We start from the raw sequence: 16,897 nt of genomic DNA on the forward strand, positions 1-16,897 counted from the left end.
GAAAATAAACCGTAGCTGGACACAGAGAATCCACCCTTAACTGAGTGAAAATAAACTGTAACTGAACACAGAGAATCCACCCTTAACTGAGTGAAAATAAACTGTAACTGAACACAGAAAATCCACCCTTAATTGAGTGAAAATAAACCGTAGCTGGACACAGAAAATCCACCCTTAACCGGATGAAAAGAAACCGTAGCTGGACACAGAAAATACACCCTTAACCGGATAAAAAGAAACCCCTGACTGGACTCAGAAACTTTTCCGCAGTGAGCTGGGACTCGCAGTGAAAGCGGCGGTCGGAACTGGGACCGCAACTGCCGCAAGGCTCAAAAACGCCTCTGGATTCAAGACGGGAACCGACCTGGAACCAACTCTAAAGACGCCTTCCAGTGGTCTGAAGGCAACCGGAGCAAAAGTCCACACTGGGCCAGAAAGGCGCTGCGCTGGGGCTCGGACGATCCGGGGGTCCTCGGGAAAAAAACCGGGGCTAGCACTTGTGCTCAAAGCACTTTTGGGGCCAGAGACTGAAAGTCGGAATGGGACTTCCAGACGTGTAAAAAAACGTGTGCGTGGCCGCGGCAACTGACCTAGGCACACCAGAAAATGGCAGCAAAATTTCACCAGCCTGTCGGGACAAAGTCTGGACTTTTGAAAGAAAAGCAGGTTCGCCAGCCGACACTTTTTTGTGTTTTTGGTCGCTCAGGCGTCGTGGGCGGGAGACGCTGGATGAGATATGCACCAACGAACGCCCGATGTTTGGATCGCTCTGAACTAGCTGTGAGACGAAAAGAGAACTGCGGGAAAAAGAGCGCAAGCAGGCGGCAGAACGACGTGGGCGAATGATAGCTATGGTTTAATAAGCGAGTGTTCAACAGACGACGAGTCCGGGGGTAGAAAATGACAGGTTTGATGGTATCACGCTTAGACAGGTGCAAAGCCTGGCTCCAGGCTGTTGTTTGTTTTCCCTTCGCAAAGCGCGAATGGCGGCCTGCACAGAGGGCCGGCTCGCGTTCCAGTGGCCTGTCCCGCGCAGCAACGCCGGCTTTGTGCAAGTCCAGGCGCCGCCGCGCGCACGACACGCAGTGAGACGGATTTGCTGCTTTGGAGCAGCAAAAGCAATTCCCCGCAGCGGGCCCTACAGTCTGGCGCATGGTTGTAGCCGTGGAACAATTCTAATACTGATACAAAAAGGAAATATCGGCTATACGTTCGAAGTTCGTTTTATCTTCTCTACTCTGCTTAGGCTGCAACCTTGTTCTCCTCGGCCCACTGGTCCTCGGTGATCTTCAAGTGCTCAGCCTCGTCGGCCAAGTCCTCCTCGTCGTAGTCCTCCTCCTCCTCGTGGGCGGCAAAAGACAAAGTAGGCTTCACGACAGCAGAGTCGAAAGTCCACGACGCCAAGGCGTTCTCGGCATCGATGATGATCTGCTTGGACGCCTCGTATCCGTCGTACGCGGCTCTGGTCTCACCAGGAGTAACAGGAGACTCGTCCAACAATTCCAACAAGGCCTTGCCGTAGCCGGCAATCAACGCGATCTTCTCGGCGTGCTCACGCACAGAGTCGAACTGGTAGTTGAAGGCAATCTTCAACTTCTCGCGGGTGATGTTGGACAACTGGGCCTCGGCAACCAAGGACTCGGCCTCGGCTCTGACCAACTCCTGCTCCAACACGTTGATCTTGGGCGATTGAGGGTCCTTGTACTTCAAGTAGGCAATCTGGTCGGTGATTTTTTGTTTTCTCTCTCTGGAAGGCTGCACGGAGCCCTCGATGTCTCTGATGGACTTCAACGTGATTCTGTACTGGTCGTACCTGTCGATGAACTGGTCCTCCAACTCTCCGATCTCGTAGATCAAAACACCCAACTTGTCGGTGATGTCGGAAATGTCGTCGTCGTTGCCCTCGCCCCAAATGGACAATTGCTTGGCCACCTCCTTTCTCTCGCTGGCGGTGATCTCGATGGATCTCATCAAGTTCTTCTCCATCTTGACCAATTGGGCCAATTTCCGGGCCAACTCAGGGCCAAAGGCGCCGCCGGCAGATTTTCTGATGGAGTGGGAAAGAGAACCCTTACCAAAAAACTTGGACTTGGTGGACGAGGTGGGAGGAGGGGGGGCTTGCATCTGGGCAGCCGTTGGGGCCCTCTGGGATCTCATGGAGTAAGTTCTGTGCATAGTGTAAAGTAGGTTTCGACCGGGAAATGTGTGGAACAAAAAGAAAAAAAGAAAAAGGAAAAGAAGTCGAGCAGATTCCGGAGACAATTATGCCCCAGTCGACGGCCCTGGGCGAGAAATTGGGTGAGCGCCGGAAGCCCTTGTGTGCAGGCCGCGGCCCGTGCAGCCAGCCACCCTGCGAAATAGGCAAAACACAAAGCGCACTGAATGTGAGAAGCTTTGGCCCAAAACAGTGGGGTTTCCACAATTGCAGGCCTGTAGCGCAAAGCGCAACGCATACGCTTCGTATTGACGCTCGGCACTTCACGCTGCGGCCACAACAGCCAGAACCACCGCGGCCACAACCCGGGCATCAAGCAAAGAAGGTTCTACTTGCGTGCTGCCTGCAGTCCTGCGGCTCGTATGTGCAATCCGGGCCGCGGTAATTCGCCGGCGTTGGCGAAAAGGCGGAGCGACAAATCCTGATAAGGGAATATCTACCCCTATATCCCACGGGACCAAAGCCATCGGCTAGTGCAGCACATTTCGGCCGCATGGTGAGAATGAGGGGTCCGGGAAACGCCGTGTGTTTCACCATGACAAAATCCGGGGCGTCTGCTCGAAAAATGGCGCAAACGGCTGAAACCCATTTGGAACCGTGAAGGTGACGACTGGCCGAGGGATAGACGGGCGGGGCTCTCAACGCCAGGGGGGGCGCCCGCGCACGTGTAAGCCGTCACGTGTGTTCTGCTCACGTGACTGATTGACACGTGCAGAAAAGCACGTGGCCATTCTCCGAGCGTGACCGTGGTCACGTGGTATGCATGCGAGTCACGTGCCATGTGTGCGGGTCACGTGCCAACGTTCCCGCCATGGTGCACGGGTGCGCATCACCCGCGCCCCGTTTCCTTGTTTGGCAACATGGCAACTTACCGCGAGCCGGCGCCGAAAGACGTGCCAAAAGATAATTTGTCGACTCGGGGCACGGTGCGCATATGTCCTGCACCGTCAGCCGGAATTGCGTTGTTTTACCGCTGAAACAGCGCCTGCGGCCTCATCGTCGTTTTGCTTTAGCTTCTCTTTTTTTCAACTGGCCGTAATTCTTTCTCGTGGCCCGGAAAATGTGTCCGTTCTTGAGGCAATCCCTAGATACAAGCGCAAGGCTTTCGGCGGTAGCGGCATGCGTGCCGGGTTTCTGCAGGACGGCGCTGCGGAAAACGAGCACTTTCAAGCCGGGCCTCCATTACTCCAGCAGAACGATATCCGAGGGTACGCTCCAGATTGCACCGCCAGACCAGTTTTGGCAGACTCTGCCGAATTGCACCTCCGCAAAACAGCTTTTCAAAATGGACGCGGCCCGCCACATTTAGGTTCTTCCTTTTTGTTTTTTCTGTTTTTTCTGTTTTTTCTGTTATCTTCTTCTTTTCTCTTTTCTTCTTTCCTCCATCCTTCTATTCCTGGGGCAGGGCCGGGCCACCTAATCTCACGCACGCCGTATCCGGTATCCGGTCGGTCGATGCCTGCGCACCCAACGCTCCAAATTAGTGAGACGAGCCCGGATCTTAGTGTCCGAAGATCGCTTCCTCCTGCTTGACGTGTTGGGCTGGAGTACAAAAGAATACAAGCCCAGCAGAAAAAAACACCCCCCTGTGCTCGGATCAAAATCTGCCCGCTGCTTTTTCGTGTTCCCGACGCTTCTTCCACCATGACGGGCCCGTTCAAATTCTACAACTGCTTGCTCAAAAGCCACCCCTACAAGACCAACATGATCGGGAGTGGCGTGTTTTTTGGTGCCGGCGACGTGCTAGCCCAGTACCTTTTCCCCCACCACATCGACGACAATTTCGAAAACCCCACAGAATACCACCTGGACAGGACGTACCGGGCCATGGTCTACGGGTGCTTTTTCTTCGGGCCTGTGTCGGTGAAATGGCACACCAAAACGCTTCCGTACATCATGAGCCCGTTTCTTTCCGCGGCCAAGCGGGCCAAAATGAAGCCCTACTCCATGCACATCCATGACACGCTTTTCAGGCTCACACTAGACGCGTTGCTCATGCCGGGCTTGATCTGGATCCCCATGTACAACACGGTCATGAGCGCGTTGGCCTTCCACCTGGACCCGTTGGCCGTAGCCAGCGAGAAGTTGCGCAACAACTGGTGGGGCGTGTTGAAGGCCAACTGGACCGTGTGGACGCCGTTGCAGCTTTTCAACTTGTTCTGCGTGCCGATCCATCTCCGCATCGTGGTGTCCAATTTCTGGTCCATCGGCTGGAACTGCTTCTTGAGTTTTGTGCACAACACGAGCGGCCACGGCAAGGGCAGCGGCAAGCTCATCGAGGAGCTTGTGGACATCGAGTCGGCTGACGAGGAGCAGACCATGGTCTACTCGTAGGAGTCCATGCACGACACGGCCCACGGCCCTCAGGGCCCGGGGCAGGCCCGGACAATGCGGCATTGGTTTACTGCATCGGGCCCTAACATACAGACGCACAGCAGGCGTTTTGCTGGCGCAAATATTCACACATCATGGCGGACGACGTCGGAGGACTGGAGTGCGGGGTTTGGAACCTCACCATATCTGATAGAGCTAGGAAAAGACTTAAAAAGACCAAAACATGGGAAAGTCCCGCGAGGGCGTTTCACAGTAGGCCCTTATTTTTGGGTAGTAGCCGCAGAATATGGGGCTCCCAGCCCGCTGCAGCTCCGAACACCTGCCAAGCACGCAAGCAGTGCACATGAGGAATGGTTTTTCTGGAGAAGCACCAGACGAAATCTGCAGGAGCTGACAGGTCCCAAGACTGGCAAAACGCGACATTCCCGACATCCAACGGGACGACCAGGGCGATCGGGACGAATGGCCGGTGCCCCATCGCTGGTGTGTATACAAGGCCAGGCAATGGCCGGTGTGCTTCGTTATCGCCAGTTGCAAGATTATGAGACACACACGCCAATTGGATTCCCCAAAAAAGCCGGTTAGACGTTTTCTTCAAAATTCACGGAATTCAGCGGGAAATGCGTGCCTGTTGTAGGTTTGGCAGTTGGGGCCGTCGCAGAGGCTCCAGTGGTTCTGGTGCTGATCCAGTGCGACATCTGTCACTATGCCCGCAGACCTCTTAGGGCGTTTTTCCAGAATCATCTTCCACCCATATACCATGTTGGCAGAAAAATAACAAAACAAAACAACGAAAAGGCTAGGAATCCAACCCGCGGCTTGCAAATCCGCCTGGAGAAAATAGAAACGGATATCGGAGACACGTCCATGGCCTCTTTCTGCAAACCTCCTTTTTTGCCGCGTCACAACCTGGCGGCTTTCGCCTAAAATTACGAGCGGGTGGCAACAACTTTGCGAGGCTCGCAAATTCAGTTACTGTTTTTTTTTTTTTCGGTGCGTGAAACGGTTGCTCTCGCTAAGCCAGCGCCACGCGTATAAAGGGGCAAGGCGCCCCGTGGGATGGTGCGGCTAGCCAGCAAATTCACCAGCAACCTTGAGCGCTTTTTGTGATTGTCTGCTACAACCTCGTCTCTTTGCTCTATTGCCGAACGTGTCGCTTGGCTTATTGGTGGACCCGTCGCAGGACTCTTGTTGAAACCGTTCTGCATATCGTTGTGGTCTTTGTGATCTTTTGAGCTTTCTTTCAGAAAACATCTTTGTTATCTTTTGTGGTCTTTGTGATCTTTGTGATCTTTTGTGGTCTTTTGTGGTCTTTGTGATCTTTTGTGGTCTTTGTGATCTTTTGTGGTCTTTGTGATCTTTGTGATCTTTTGTGGTCTTTGTGATCTGTGTGATCTTTTGAGCTTTCTAAGAAGCCTCTGTGAGTCTCTTTGTGATCATTTAGTGATCCCTTCCTGAGCCTCTTACGGAATTTGCCGGATTTACCGCTGAATCCCCCGCTGCATCCCCCGCTGGATTTGCTGTATCCCAAAAGTGCATTTGCCGCTGACCGTGCAGCCAGACCCCCCAGGATCCTGCCAGCATGTCTTTTTTTTTCCGCAAGTACAACCATCTCATGAACACGCGCCCGTTGGCCACCAATATCGCCACCACCGGATTCCTCTTTGGCGCGGGCGACTTTTTGGCCCAGCAGCTCGAAATGCGGCGGCCGGCGCCCGCGGGCCTGGCTGCGAAATCCGCCGCCTACGACATGCCGCGCACGGCGCGGGCGGTGGCGTACGGGTCGCTTGTTTTTGGCCCGCTTGCCGGAAAATGGTTTGGCTATTTGGCGCGCGTCTCGGTGGGCTCGAGTGCCGCGGCCAACACGCTTGCACGCGTGGCCTTGGACCAGTGTGTGTTTGCGCCGCTCGTAGGCATTCCGTTGTATTTCTCATGTATGACAGTCATGGAGGCGCCCGCGGATGTGCGCGGCGCCGTGACCAGCAAGCTCCACCACGCGTGGTGGGACACGGTGCGCACCAATTGGATGGTGTGGCCCGCGGTGCAAGTGGCGAACTTCGGCCTTGTGCCGCCGCTGTTCCGCTTGCTTGTGGTGAATTTCTTGAGCATTGGTTGGAACTGCTACCTCCTGATGGAAAACTCGGAGAAGTGAGGCGTGGGGCCCGCGCGTGTATATAGACAGGGCTGGCCGCAGGCCGCGTATGACAGCGGAGAGCATGTCTGACAGGAGTTTGGGACACCGGTGTTTTGACAGGTTTCTGGCAGGTGTTTGGGACGCAGGTGCCAGGCGTATCTGGCCAGGTATTCTGACAGCTGTTTTGACCAGGTGTTTTGACAGCCCAGAAATTTTGGCAGCTGTTCTGATCAGAAATTTGGGCAGCTGTTCTGATCAGAAATTTGGGCAGCTGTGTCTGGCCACGTATTTTGACAGCTGTGTCTGACAGCTGTGCCTGACCATGTACTTTGGCAGCCGTTTCTGACCAGGTGTTTCCAGCGACACAGACATTATAGACACCCAGAATATAGTCTTTTCCACGGACAACGTAGAAGAGGCGGAGCTGGATGACTTGGCCTGTGCGGCTCGTCTGGAGACGCCTCTCTCTTCCTGGGCCATGGCCGCAATTGGTTTTTGAAGGCCCCGCGAAATTCAGGTTCAATGGGCAGTACTCTGTGCAGAGGGGCGGCGCTCGTGCCCGTTCCCAGAAAATGGATAGTTCCCCCCCAATGGGGTGTTTTGTTGGGCCTTCTTCTCAGTCCGCCGTGGCCCCTGCGTGGGTGCAAAATTACGTCATGGCCTCGCCGCCGCTATGCTCGTCTGAATTAGGAAACACCGCCATTCGACCTCGCCGGCCCCAGCTTGGCTCCGGGCTTGGCCGCTTCATTGGCGCCGTGCCACCGGGTGTATCAGCGGGAAATTCCGACATTTCTTTCCATTGCCGTTCCGAGTATTACTCCTGCGTCGCCACGCAGGAAGCCCCAGCAAAGGCCACTCAACGCCCGGCCCACATGCCCAAGAAACCCGGCCAATATACCCACGAAACCCCGACCACCCAAGACCGGCTGCACCGGCAAAGAAAAGCAACGCGGCACGCAGCCCCGCTTTTATGGGGCCGGTTTCCACCCCGCTACAAAGCGCCGGTTTGGACTTTATTGGCCTTGGTCGGTGCACTCCTCCGCGGCCATACCCGACTGCGCCGGCCTGTATATGGCGCGGCCCGCCACACCCAAACCCACAACAAAACAGCCCCAAACTCCCGGGGCCGGCTGGCAGAAAAAGCCCAAGAAAAAGGCAGATCGCCAATCGGCGCCCGGCCTGCCGCCGCTGGCTGAAGCCTCCCGGCGGGGGCATGCCACGCGGTCGTGCGCGCACCGCTTTTCCGCGCCGCTCCCGGCTGATCACCTGGCATGGCGCTGGCCGGGCCGCCAGACTAACCCACCACGCCAAACAAACCGACCCAACCCGAACGACACGAAATCCCCCACCTCCGGCTTTCCTCCAGGCAGCAGCAATCCCGTGTCCTGCACCCTGTCTGTCCCTGCAAAAACCCGTGCCTTCTAGACCACGGCTCCTGTCTGTTCCTCACGTGTCGAGCCCACTGCTCCCGCAATTTTATCGCCGTTTCCTCCACAGACCGCTGGCCAAAAAAATCCACCCCGCCTGGCTTCTGCTCCCAAAACCCTCGCGTGCCTGTATTTTTCATCCATCGAGAACAGGTCTGCCCCAGGCCCTCCCGGCACTTCAAACCCTTTCCCCCCTCTTGCTGAGCCTGCTGAACGCGCCTTGCTTGCTGCGCTGAAACACCCCCCAGGCCCCCCCCATATCTCTCGCCGCCACCCCCGGTTTTTGCCGCCACGGCCCTAGAAACACGTCTGGCGCCCCTCCCCGGCCCCACGGCCCCGCCCCCGTCTTTTCTGCACGCAAAACGACCCGAAACTCGTCTTGCCGCTCGCCTCTCGTTTCCCCACATTCAACCGCTCCAAGATGATGAAAGGCTTCAAGAACAGGCTCACCCGCAACAAGTCGCTGGCGCTGTCCAAGCGCAGCGAGAAAAAGGAGCACAAGGAGAACACGCCCAAGGAAAAAGAGCCCCTGAAAAAGCCGCTGCTGCTGCCGGCGTCGTCGCTAGCCAAGCCGTCCAGCTCCAACTCGTCGCTCAAGTCCTCGTCGCCCAGCTCGTCAAAAAACGACCCTTTGGACTTGCAGCCCTCGGAAGGCGCGCCGCTGGCGCCCGCCGAGCCGGCCGACTCGCCGCCGCCACACGACGCGCCCGGCAGCTCGCCTGCAGCTGCCCAGTTTGGTCTGCTGGCGCTTCTGCTGCCCGCCACGCCGCCGCCTGCGGCGTTGGCGTCAAGCAGCCTGCCGAAAATCGTCATCAACGAGCCCGTGCACACGTCGCTCGCCAAAACGACGCCCGTGACGCCCACGCCCAGCTCGCCCACGCAGGCCCACGGCGGCTCGGGCCCCGGCAGCTCGATCTTGGACGCCCGTTTGGGCTCCCACTCGCTGCAGGCCCATCTGGTGTCCTTGAGCCCCAACATCGGCTCGCCCAACAAGGAGGCGTTTGACATCGACATGATCGTGGCGCCCAAGAGGCACTCGTCGTCGCGCTTCGAGCCCACGACGGCAGACCGTACCCAGGAGATCGTCAAGCTCCCCAACTTCGACGAGGTGGCGCCGGAGGAGCAGATCTCGCTTTTCAACCAGAAGGTCGACCAGTGCAACATCATCTTCGACTTCAACGACCCCACGCAAGACATCCGGGGGAAGGAGATCAAGCGCATCACGCTCCAGGAGCTCATCCAGTTCATTGTCAGCAACCGCTTCAACTACACGGACGAGATGTACAGCCACGTGATCACCATGTTCAAGACCAACCTCTTCCGTCCCATCCCGCCGCCCGTGAACCCGGTGGGCGAGTTGTTCGACCCGGATGAAGACGAGCCCGTCTCGGAGTTGGCGTGGCCCCACATGCAGTCGATCTACGAATTCTTCTTGCGCTTTGTTGAGAGTCCGGACTTTCATCACCAGGTCGCCAAGCAGTACATCGACCACAACTTTGTCTTGCGCATTTTGGAGTTGTTCGACAGTGAGGACCCCCGGGAAAGAGACTGTCTCAAGACCACTTTACACCGGATCTACGGCAAGTTCTTGAGCTTGCGCTCCTTCATCAGGAAGTCCATCAACAACGTCTTCTTGCAGTTCACCTACGAGACCCAACGCTTCAATGGTATTGGGGAGCTCTTGGAAATCTTAGGCTCCATCATCAACGGGTTCGCCTTGCCGTTGAAAGACGAGCACAAGACGTTCCTCATCCGGATCCTTCTTCCATTGCACAAGGTCAAGTCCTTGTCATTGTACCATCCACAGTTGGCATACTGCATTGTCCAGTTTTTGGAAAAGGACCCTTCTTTGACCGAAGACGTGATCATGGGTCTTTTGAGGTTCTGGCCCAAAATCAACTCCCCGAAGGAGGTGATGTTTTTGAACGAAATCGAAGACATATTCGAGGTGATGGAACCCAGCGAGTTTGTCAAGATTCAAATCCCTCTCTTCGCCCAGTTGCTGAAATGTATTGCCTCGTCCCATTTCCAAGTCAGTGAGAAAGTGTTGTGTTTCTGGCAAAACGAGTACTTTTTGACTCTCGTCACCGAGAATGCCCAAATCGTGCTCCCGGTCATTTTTGCGTCTCTATACGAGTTGACAAACGCTACTCAACCAGGAATCGCCAATGGTAGACTCAAGCAAAAGCTCCTCGAAACCCCCGAAGCTGTGACGGACAAAAATGGCAATTTGATCGATACAGCGTTTACAATGGGTGGCGACGAAGAGAGCCATAATCGGAGCGGAATCCCGGGGCTTCACGAGGACACGAACATGATCCATGACATGACAGACGAGGAATATTACGACTCGTTCTCCTCGCCACAGCACAACATGGACATGGAAGACCTAAGCCACATCCCCCCACACAACCTGGCGACATCCAATTGGAATAAGAGCATTCATCAATTTGCCTTTGGAGCGTTGAAGGTGTTCATGGACCACAACCCTATGTTGTTCAAGCAGTGTACCATGTTGTACCACCAATCACTTGAAGAACAGAAACTAAGAGAAACAAGAAGAAAGCAAGGCTGGCAAAAGATTGACGAGTATGTGCAGAGATGTAAGAAGGAGCCACAGACGACGCTTTCGAGCGAGGCCGGTGTTGACGCTCACTAGGCGCGTCTGTGAAAAACGTTACTTTATAGTCGAATGGAGCTACCCAACAGTTAGAGCGGGCGGGCCGAGAAATGGAGTGATTTTGCAGTCAATTGGGCTCAGGCGACCCGCAGATAAGATCGGGAAAGCCGCGGAGTCCGGGTGGAAAACCCGCGCGAGCCCGAGTCAGAACGCTGAAGACCTAGCGCAGACATTGAGGGCGCGAAATTTCCGCATGGATGGGTCGCAGAGACGTGGCGGTTCCCCAGCCGTGGGAACACGTGACACCGCTTAGTTTATGGTCCAATTGATACCATTGTCACTCTGAAATGGCCACATAGTTGCAGCAGCCGGCGGTGCCTTGCTGTCAAGCCTTCACCAGCGGTGTTCTGTATGCAGACCGGGCGCCTGGTGGAATTGAAAAAAAAAATTCGCGCGCCATTATAAATACCAAGGCATCGCAGGCCTGTTGCGCCTCTTTTTTTTTCTTTTCTGGCTAACTTTTACCCACCATGGTCTTAGATTGCTCAAACGCCAGTGCTCACCTTGCCTCGTACGCCAAGAAGGACGGACTCGACGTCCGTTCTTTGATCGACTCTGCCAACTTCGGTGGCTTGACATACAACGATTTCCTCGTGTTGCCAGGCTTGATCACCTTCCCCTCTTCTGCCGTGAAGTTGGAGTCCAAGTTGACCAAGAAAATCACCTTGAAGTCTCCATTTGTGTCCTCGCCCATGGACACCGTCACGGAGGAGAACATGGCGATCCACATGTCGTTGTTGGGAGGCATTGGTATCATCCACCACAACTGTACTGCAGATGAGCAGGCGGCGATGGTGAGACTGGTGAAGAAATACGAGAACGGGTTCATCAGCGATCCCATTGTCGTGGGCCCTTCTGTCACGGTTGGTGAGATCAAGGCCATGAAGGAAAGGATCGGATTCTCGTCGTTCCCAGTTACCGGTATGTTTTTTTCGATATTTTCTGCACTTCCACACTGATGATCTACTTTTTCTAAATAACTTTCGTTCTACCGAATAGCATCTCACGATGTTGAGGAGACCTTTACTGCTGACGTTGAGTGCCCATGGGAACCCCACTAACCGCCAGAGAACGGAAAGGCCGGCGCCCGGCTCTTGGGAATCGTCACGTCACGTGACGTGCAGTTCCACGAGGACGACTCTGCCACCGTCAGCCAAGTCATGACCACGGACTTGATCACCGGCAAGCAGGGCATCACGTTGGCCGAGGGCAACGCGTTGTTGAGATCGTCCAAAAAAGGCAAGTTGCCCATCGTCGACGCCGAGGGCAACTTGGTGTCGTTGATTTCGTTGACCGACTTACAGAAGAACCAGGACTACCCGGACGCGTCGAAGTCGTTCTCGTCCAAACAGTTGTTGTGCGGAGCCGCCATCGGCACCATTCCTGCCGACAGGGAGCGCTTGGACAAGTTGGTCGAGGCCGGCTTGGACGTGGTGGTGTTGGACTCGTCCAACGGCTCGTCGGTTTTCCAGATCGACATGCTCAAGTGGATCAAGAGCAAGTACCCCGATTTGCAGGTGATTGCCGGAAACGTCGTGACCAGGGAGCAGGCCGCGGTGTTGATCGAGGCCGGGGCCGACGGCTTGAGAATCGGCATGGGCTCGGGCTCCATCTGCATCACGCAGGAGGTCATGGCCTGCGGCCGGCCCCAGGGTACCGCTGTGTTCAATGTATGTGAGTTTGCCAGTCAGTTTGGTGTGCCCTGCATTGCCGACGGTGGCATTGGAAACATCGGCCACATCACCAAGGCCTTGGCCTTGGGCGCCTCGTGCATCATGATGGGAGGCTTGTTGGCCGGCACGTCCGAGACGCCGGGCGACTACTTCTACCGCGACGGCAAGAGGTTGAAGACCTACAGAGGCATGGGCTCCATCGACGCCATGCAGCAGACGTCCACCAACGCCAACGCGTCGACGTCGCGGTACTTTTCCGAGGCCGACAAGGTGTTGGTGGCGCAGGGTGTGTCGGGGTCTGTCGTGGACAAGGGCTCCATCACCAAGTTCGTTCCCTACTTGTACAACGGGTTGCAGCACTCGTTGCAGGACATTGGTGTGCAGTCCGTGGAGCAGTTGAGAGAGAACGTGTACAGCGGCGAGGTGAGGTTCGAGTTCAGGACCGCCTCGGCGCAGTTGGAGGGCGGCGTGCACGGCTTGCACTCCTACGAGAAGAAGTTGCACAACTAGGCGCGGTAGTAACTATATAATAAGAAGGTTTGTTTTCGTCTGGGGTGTCGTCTGGGGGTTTTCGTCTGGGATTTTTGTCTGAGAGTTTTCGTCTGAGAGTTTTCGTCTGAGAGTTTTCGTTTGAGAGTTTTAGTCTGAGACTTTTCATCTGAGAGTTTTCGTCTGAGACTTTTCATCTGAGAGTTTTAGTCTGAGACTTTTCATCTGAGACTTTTCGTCTGAGACTTTTCGTCTGAGACTTTTCATCTGAGATTTTTAGTCTGAAAGTTTTCATCTGAGACTTTTCATCTGGGTTTTCGTCTGAGCGTTCCGCCTGTGGATTTGATCCGTTCGTATTCTACATATTGGATGCCTTGTTGGTATGACGGGCCAGTTTAATAGGCAAAAGGCTGCCAACATAGGCATTTGGCTTGCTAAATCCGGCCATGGACGTGCCGAGACACTTTTGGAGTTTCCCAGAACACAGCTTTGTTCTGTAAAAGTGGTAATTAATGCGATTTATTACCATGTAATAAGTCCGCGCCCGGCCACAGCCATGTACCGAAAGCACACCTCGTGTGGAGAAGCAACGCAGCGGCTTCTGCCTGTGCCCTGCTTCTTGCCTGCTTACAAGAAAAAACAGCGGCACAAAAATTACCAAATGGTCTTCGACATTGTTTTGTCTTCCACATAGTAAGTTCGACATAGTAAGGTCTTCGACATAGTAAGATCTTCGACATTGTTTTGTCTTCCACATAGTAAGGTCTTCGACATAGTAAGGTCTTCGACATTGTTTTGTCTTCCAAATAGTTTGGTCTTCCACATTGTAAGGTCTTCGACATAGTTAGGTCTTCGACATAGTAAGGTCTTTCACATACTTAGGTCTTCGGCATACCCAGCGTTTTCGTCCAAGATTTGCAGATCTGAAAAGTCGCGCACCAAAGCCCGAGAAATAAACCATACTTGCAAGACTGTAGACTCTACTCCCACGTCCAACAACGCCCAAAAATCAGCGTTCCCTCGATCTCGGCTCACAATGAACCAGAACGCCCACACCAACCTCGACCAGGATCTCCGCTTGTCGCGGACCGCCAAATTCGAAAGGTCCGAGCACGAGGCCGCCGAGTGGATTTTCGACACTTTGCAGCTTCTGCAGACAGAACGCAACCTGTACGACGTGGGTGAACACGGGTTGGCGGAGATTCTCAAGGACGGGAAACTTCTTTGTAGACTAGGCAACTTGCTAGGTCTCCCGCTGGCTCCCACGGCCAAGTATAGGACCTCGCGTATGCCGTTCGTGCAGATGGAAAACATCCTGTTCTTTCTCCAGACATGCGACATGATTGGCGTGGGCCATGACGAGATCTTCCAGACTGTCGACTTGTTTGAGGCTAAAGACCCGTACCAGGTGGTGGTGACCCTCATGTCGTTTTCTCGCAAAGCGCACGAGCTCAATGCGTCTGCCTTTCCCACACTCATGGGGCCAAAGGTGGCGAAGGTGAAGCCCCACGTGCCTTTCAAGCCGCTTTCCTTGAGAGGCAGGCAGTGAGCGTTTTTTCAAGGATGGAGCCGCCATGGCTGAAGGGCTGGTCCCGTGGATCTGCCGCGATTTATCTGAGATCGTGAGGTCTGTGATGTAGTATGGAGTCCGCTCGGGAAAGGGGGTATTTCAGGGAGAGGGGGGTTTTAAGGGAGGAAGAGGTATTTCAAAGAGTGAGCGGCATTTTAGGAAGTGAGCAGGTATTCAGGGACCAAAGGGTATTCCAGGGAGTGGGGTTTCAGGGAGTGATCGATCGACCAGGAAGTTCAGGATCCACCAGAAAACAATGAAACATACTAGAAAACAAGGAGACCCATCAGAGCATCAAAAGATGCACCAGAGACCGCAGGCTTATCTGAGAATCCTGGGACCTACATAAGAACCATAAGACCTTTCAGAGAATTATGTGATCTGCCAGAGAAACGGACTTTTCAGAACATTACAGGTCCAGGAAAATCACAGGTCCACCGGAAGATCAATTCCGCCAGAACATCCAAAGCGTCTACGGGGAACCCACAGAAACTACCCAGGAATTCCAGATCTGCCCGGGCCGTGTTCCTGATTAATGGATGTCCCGCCCTTCTCTTGACATCCAGACAGATACAAACCATGAGCATCAGAGATGCCCCCATGAACTTCTGCCATAGGCGCGTCCCACCAGCGTTGAAGCATGAAGTCCCGCAAAAGATCTATCCAGTTCATCACCTACATTAGAGTTGACTAAGGCCCCCATGTCAGAGCTTAAATCTGCGCTTGTTCCTTTTTAGAACCACATATTGAGATACCTGTCTGCTGAGCCGAGCCAGCCGCGCAGCACGTGACCAGCGGCCCTCTCGAGCCAATAGCTGCGGCGGCAAATCAAATCGCAGCCCAGTAAGAAGCAACGGCCCGTCCAAGTCCCGAGCGAAAGGCTTAGAACCGTCTCGCGGGGCACTATCGAGTTTGAAAGCAGAAGCCAAAAAGCACGTTGTACCCATGGTTCTGACTGGTGTCAGCAAGGCCTTCCGCGATGGCATGTGGTGCACGGGTCCGGCGAGGGCATCTCTGCTCATATTTTTTTCTACATACATCTGTATCCAGCAGACTCACTTGAAAAAAAAGCCACAGATCTTTTGACGATACACCAGCATTGAGCCCCGTCAGAACTAATACAGGGACCATCCAAGCAGTGCCAGCCCACACGTCGCAACTTGCTCAAAAACACGCTCCGCACATTTTGCATCCATTGCCCATAGCATCTCACATCTATCATCATGTCATCGGACGAAGTCATCTGGTCGGTGATAAACCACTCTTTCTGCTCATTTAAAATCCGGCCCGGCAAAGGCCAGGACTTCTGCAGAAATGAGTACAACGTCAGCGGCTTGTGCGACCGGGAATCGTGCCCCTTGGCAAACGCCAAGTACGCCACGGTCAAGAACGTGGAGGGTAAGTTATATCTATACATGAAGACCGCCGAAAGAGCACACATGCCTGCACAGCTCTGGGAGCGGGTCAAGTTGCTGAAAAACTACTCCAAGGCCATGGAGCAGCTCGACCACCACTTGCAGTACTGGCTGAAATTCTTGATCAACAAGTGCAAGCAGAGATTGACCAGATTGACCCAGGTGGCCGTCACGGAAAGGAGACTTGCTTTGCGCGAGGAGGAGAGACACTACGTGGGCGTCAAGCCCAAGGTCAAGAGAAGAGAGGAGAACAGGGAGAGAAAGGCGTTGGCCGCGGCCAGAATCGAAAAGGCCATCGAGAAGGAGTTGTTGGACAGATTGAAGAGTGGCGCCTATGGCGACAAGCCTTTGAACGTGGACGAGAAGATCTGGAAGAAGGTCTTGGGCAAGGTCGACGAGCAGGAGCACGAGGAGGAGTTTGACGAAGATGACGACGTTGTTTTGGAGTCTGGAGACGAGGACGATTTCGGCGAGGTCGAGTATGTGGAGGACGACGCCGAGGACGAGTTGGTCGACATGGAGGACTTGGAAAGATGGTTGGGAGGTTCAAGCTCCGACAGCTCCGACGAGGACGAGGACGAGGACGAGGCGGACGAGGGCGGCAAGTCGGGCAAGGCCGGCGAGGCAAAACTGCAAGACAAGAAGCAAGGGAAGAAGAGGAGGAGGCCCCATGTGGAGATCGAGTACGAGGACAACATCCAGACCAACATTGCCACGTAAGCTGTGGCTTAGCATACGGCGGCCTGTCATCATTAGTACCGCACACGGAATACAATTTTTCTTTTTAGACCTCTTTCGAGCGCCTCGGCAAAATCCGGGCCGGCGCCTCGTTCTGTATCCTGGCCGTGGCCTTTGCGGTTTGTCACTACGCCACACCGGTCTCTCGACTGGTGTGCGCATTTGCAGTAAATGATGTACTTTAGTAGGAAGTATGCTGTATGTGTGGATTTTTTCAAGCTC

The 16,897-nt window shown here is 54.6% G+C and overlaps 9 protein-coding genes across 9 annotated transcripts; 8 read left to right on the forward strand and 1 right to left on the reverse strand.

The window, feature by feature from the left end:
• Positions 1-1,161: 1,161 nt before the first annotated feature.
• Positions 1,162-2,631, reverse strand: LSP1 (lipid-binding protein). Its single transcript, XM_018855580.1, has one exon. The coding sequence runs from the start codon at positions 2,173-2,175 to the stop codon at positions 1,243-1,245; it is 933 nt and encodes a 310-aa protein (XP_018714323.1). The 5' UTR covers positions 2,176-2,631; the 3' UTR covers positions 1,162-1,242.
• A 120-nt stretch (positions 2,632-2,751) lies between these two features.
• METBIDRAFT_113968 (uncharacterized protein) lies at positions 2,752-3,853 on the forward strand. The gene has a single exon (XM_018853975.1). It carries the CDS (start codon positions 2,975-2,977, stop codon positions 3,746-3,748), a length of 774 nt encoding a protein of 257 aa, XP_018714324.1. The 5' UTR covers positions 2,752-2,974; the 3' UTR covers positions 3,749-3,853.
• Positions 3,854-3,859: 6 nt separating this feature from the next.
• Positions 3,860-4,549, forward strand: METBIDRAFT_10059 (uncharacterized protein; the record flags this gene model as incomplete). Its single annotated transcript, XM_018853676.1, has 1 exon — positions 3,860-4,549. One exon carries the CDS (start codon positions 3,860-3,862, stop codon positions 4,547-4,549), a length of 690 nt encoding a protein of 229 aa, XP_018714325.1.
• Positions 4,550-6,131: 1,582 nt separating this feature from the next.
• METBIDRAFT_37856 (ethanol metabolism protein) lies at positions 6,132-6,701 on the forward strand (the record flags this gene model as incomplete). Its single annotated transcript, XM_018856921.1, has 1 exon — positions 6,132-6,701. The coding sequence occupies one exon, from the start codon at positions 6,132-6,134 to the stop codon at positions 6,699-6,701; it is 570 nt and encodes a 189-aa protein (XP_018714326.1).
• A 410-nt stretch (positions 6,702-7,111) lies between these two features.
• Positions 7,112-7,879, forward strand: METBIDRAFT_10061 (uncharacterized protein; the record flags this gene model as incomplete). Its single annotated transcript, XM_018853677.1, has 1 exon — positions 7,112-7,879. The coding sequence occupies one exon, from the start codon at positions 7,112-7,114 to the stop codon at positions 7,877-7,879; it is 768 nt and encodes a 255-aa protein (XP_018714327.1).
• Positions 7,880-8,531: 652 nt separating this feature from the next.
• Positions 8,532-10,769, forward strand: RTS1 (protein phosphatase 2A regulatory subunit; the record flags this gene model as incomplete). The annotated part of the gene is made up of 1 exon (XM_018856485.1): positions 8,532-10,769. The coding sequence occupies one exon, from the start codon at positions 8,532-8,534 to the stop codon at positions 10,767-10,769; it is 2,238 nt and encodes a 745-aa protein (XP_018714328.1).
• A 491-nt stretch (positions 10,770-11,260) lies between these two features.
• On the forward strand, positions 11,261-12,973 carry IMH3 (IMP dehydrogenase; the record flags this gene model as incomplete). The annotated part of the gene is made up of 2 exons (XM_018858585.1): positions 11,261-11,711; positions 11,859-12,973. 2 exons carry the CDS (start codon positions 11,261-11,263, stop codon positions 12,971-12,973), a joined length of 1,566 nt encoding a protein of 521 aa, XP_018714329.1.
• Positions 12,974-13,988: 1,015 nt separating this feature from the next.
• Positions 13,989-14,501, forward strand: SCP1 (Scp1p; the record flags this gene model as incomplete). The annotated part of the gene is made up of 1 exon (XM_018856695.1): positions 13,989-14,501. The coding sequence occupies one exon, from the start codon at positions 13,989-13,991 to the stop codon at positions 14,499-14,501; it is 513 nt and encodes a 170-aa protein (XP_018714330.1).
• A 1,250-nt stretch (positions 14,502-15,751) lies between these two features.
• On the forward strand, positions 15,752-16,492 carry MAK16 (ribosome biosynthesis protein; the record flags this gene model as incomplete). Its single annotated transcript, XM_018854604.1, has 1 exon — positions 15,752-16,492. A coding segment is annotated over one exon (741 nt), but the record flags the coding sequence as incomplete, so codon positions are not given.
• Positions 16,493-16,897: the final 405 nt, after the last annotated feature.

The sequence above is a fragment of the Metschnikowia bicuspidata genome, assembly GCF_001664035.1.
Source record: "Metschnikowia bicuspidata var. bicuspidata NRRL YB-4993 chromosome Unknown METBIscaffold_1, whole genome shotgun sequence".
In the NCBI taxonomy this organism is placed as follows: Eukaryota; Fungi; Ascomycota; class Pichiomycetes; order Serinales; family Metschnikowiaceae; genus Metschnikowia; species Metschnikowia bicuspidata.

What these genes read in the sequence shown, in the direction of transcription:
- LSP1 (XM_018855580.1), bottom strand. Translation starts at nt 2,175, where the DNA reads ATGCACAGAACTTACTCCATGAGATCCCAGAGGGCCCCAACGGCTGCC.
- METBIDRAFT_113968 (XM_018853975.1), top strand. Translation starts at nt 2,975, where the DNA reads ATGCATGCGAGTCACGTGCCATGTGTGCGGGTCACGTGCCAACGTTCC.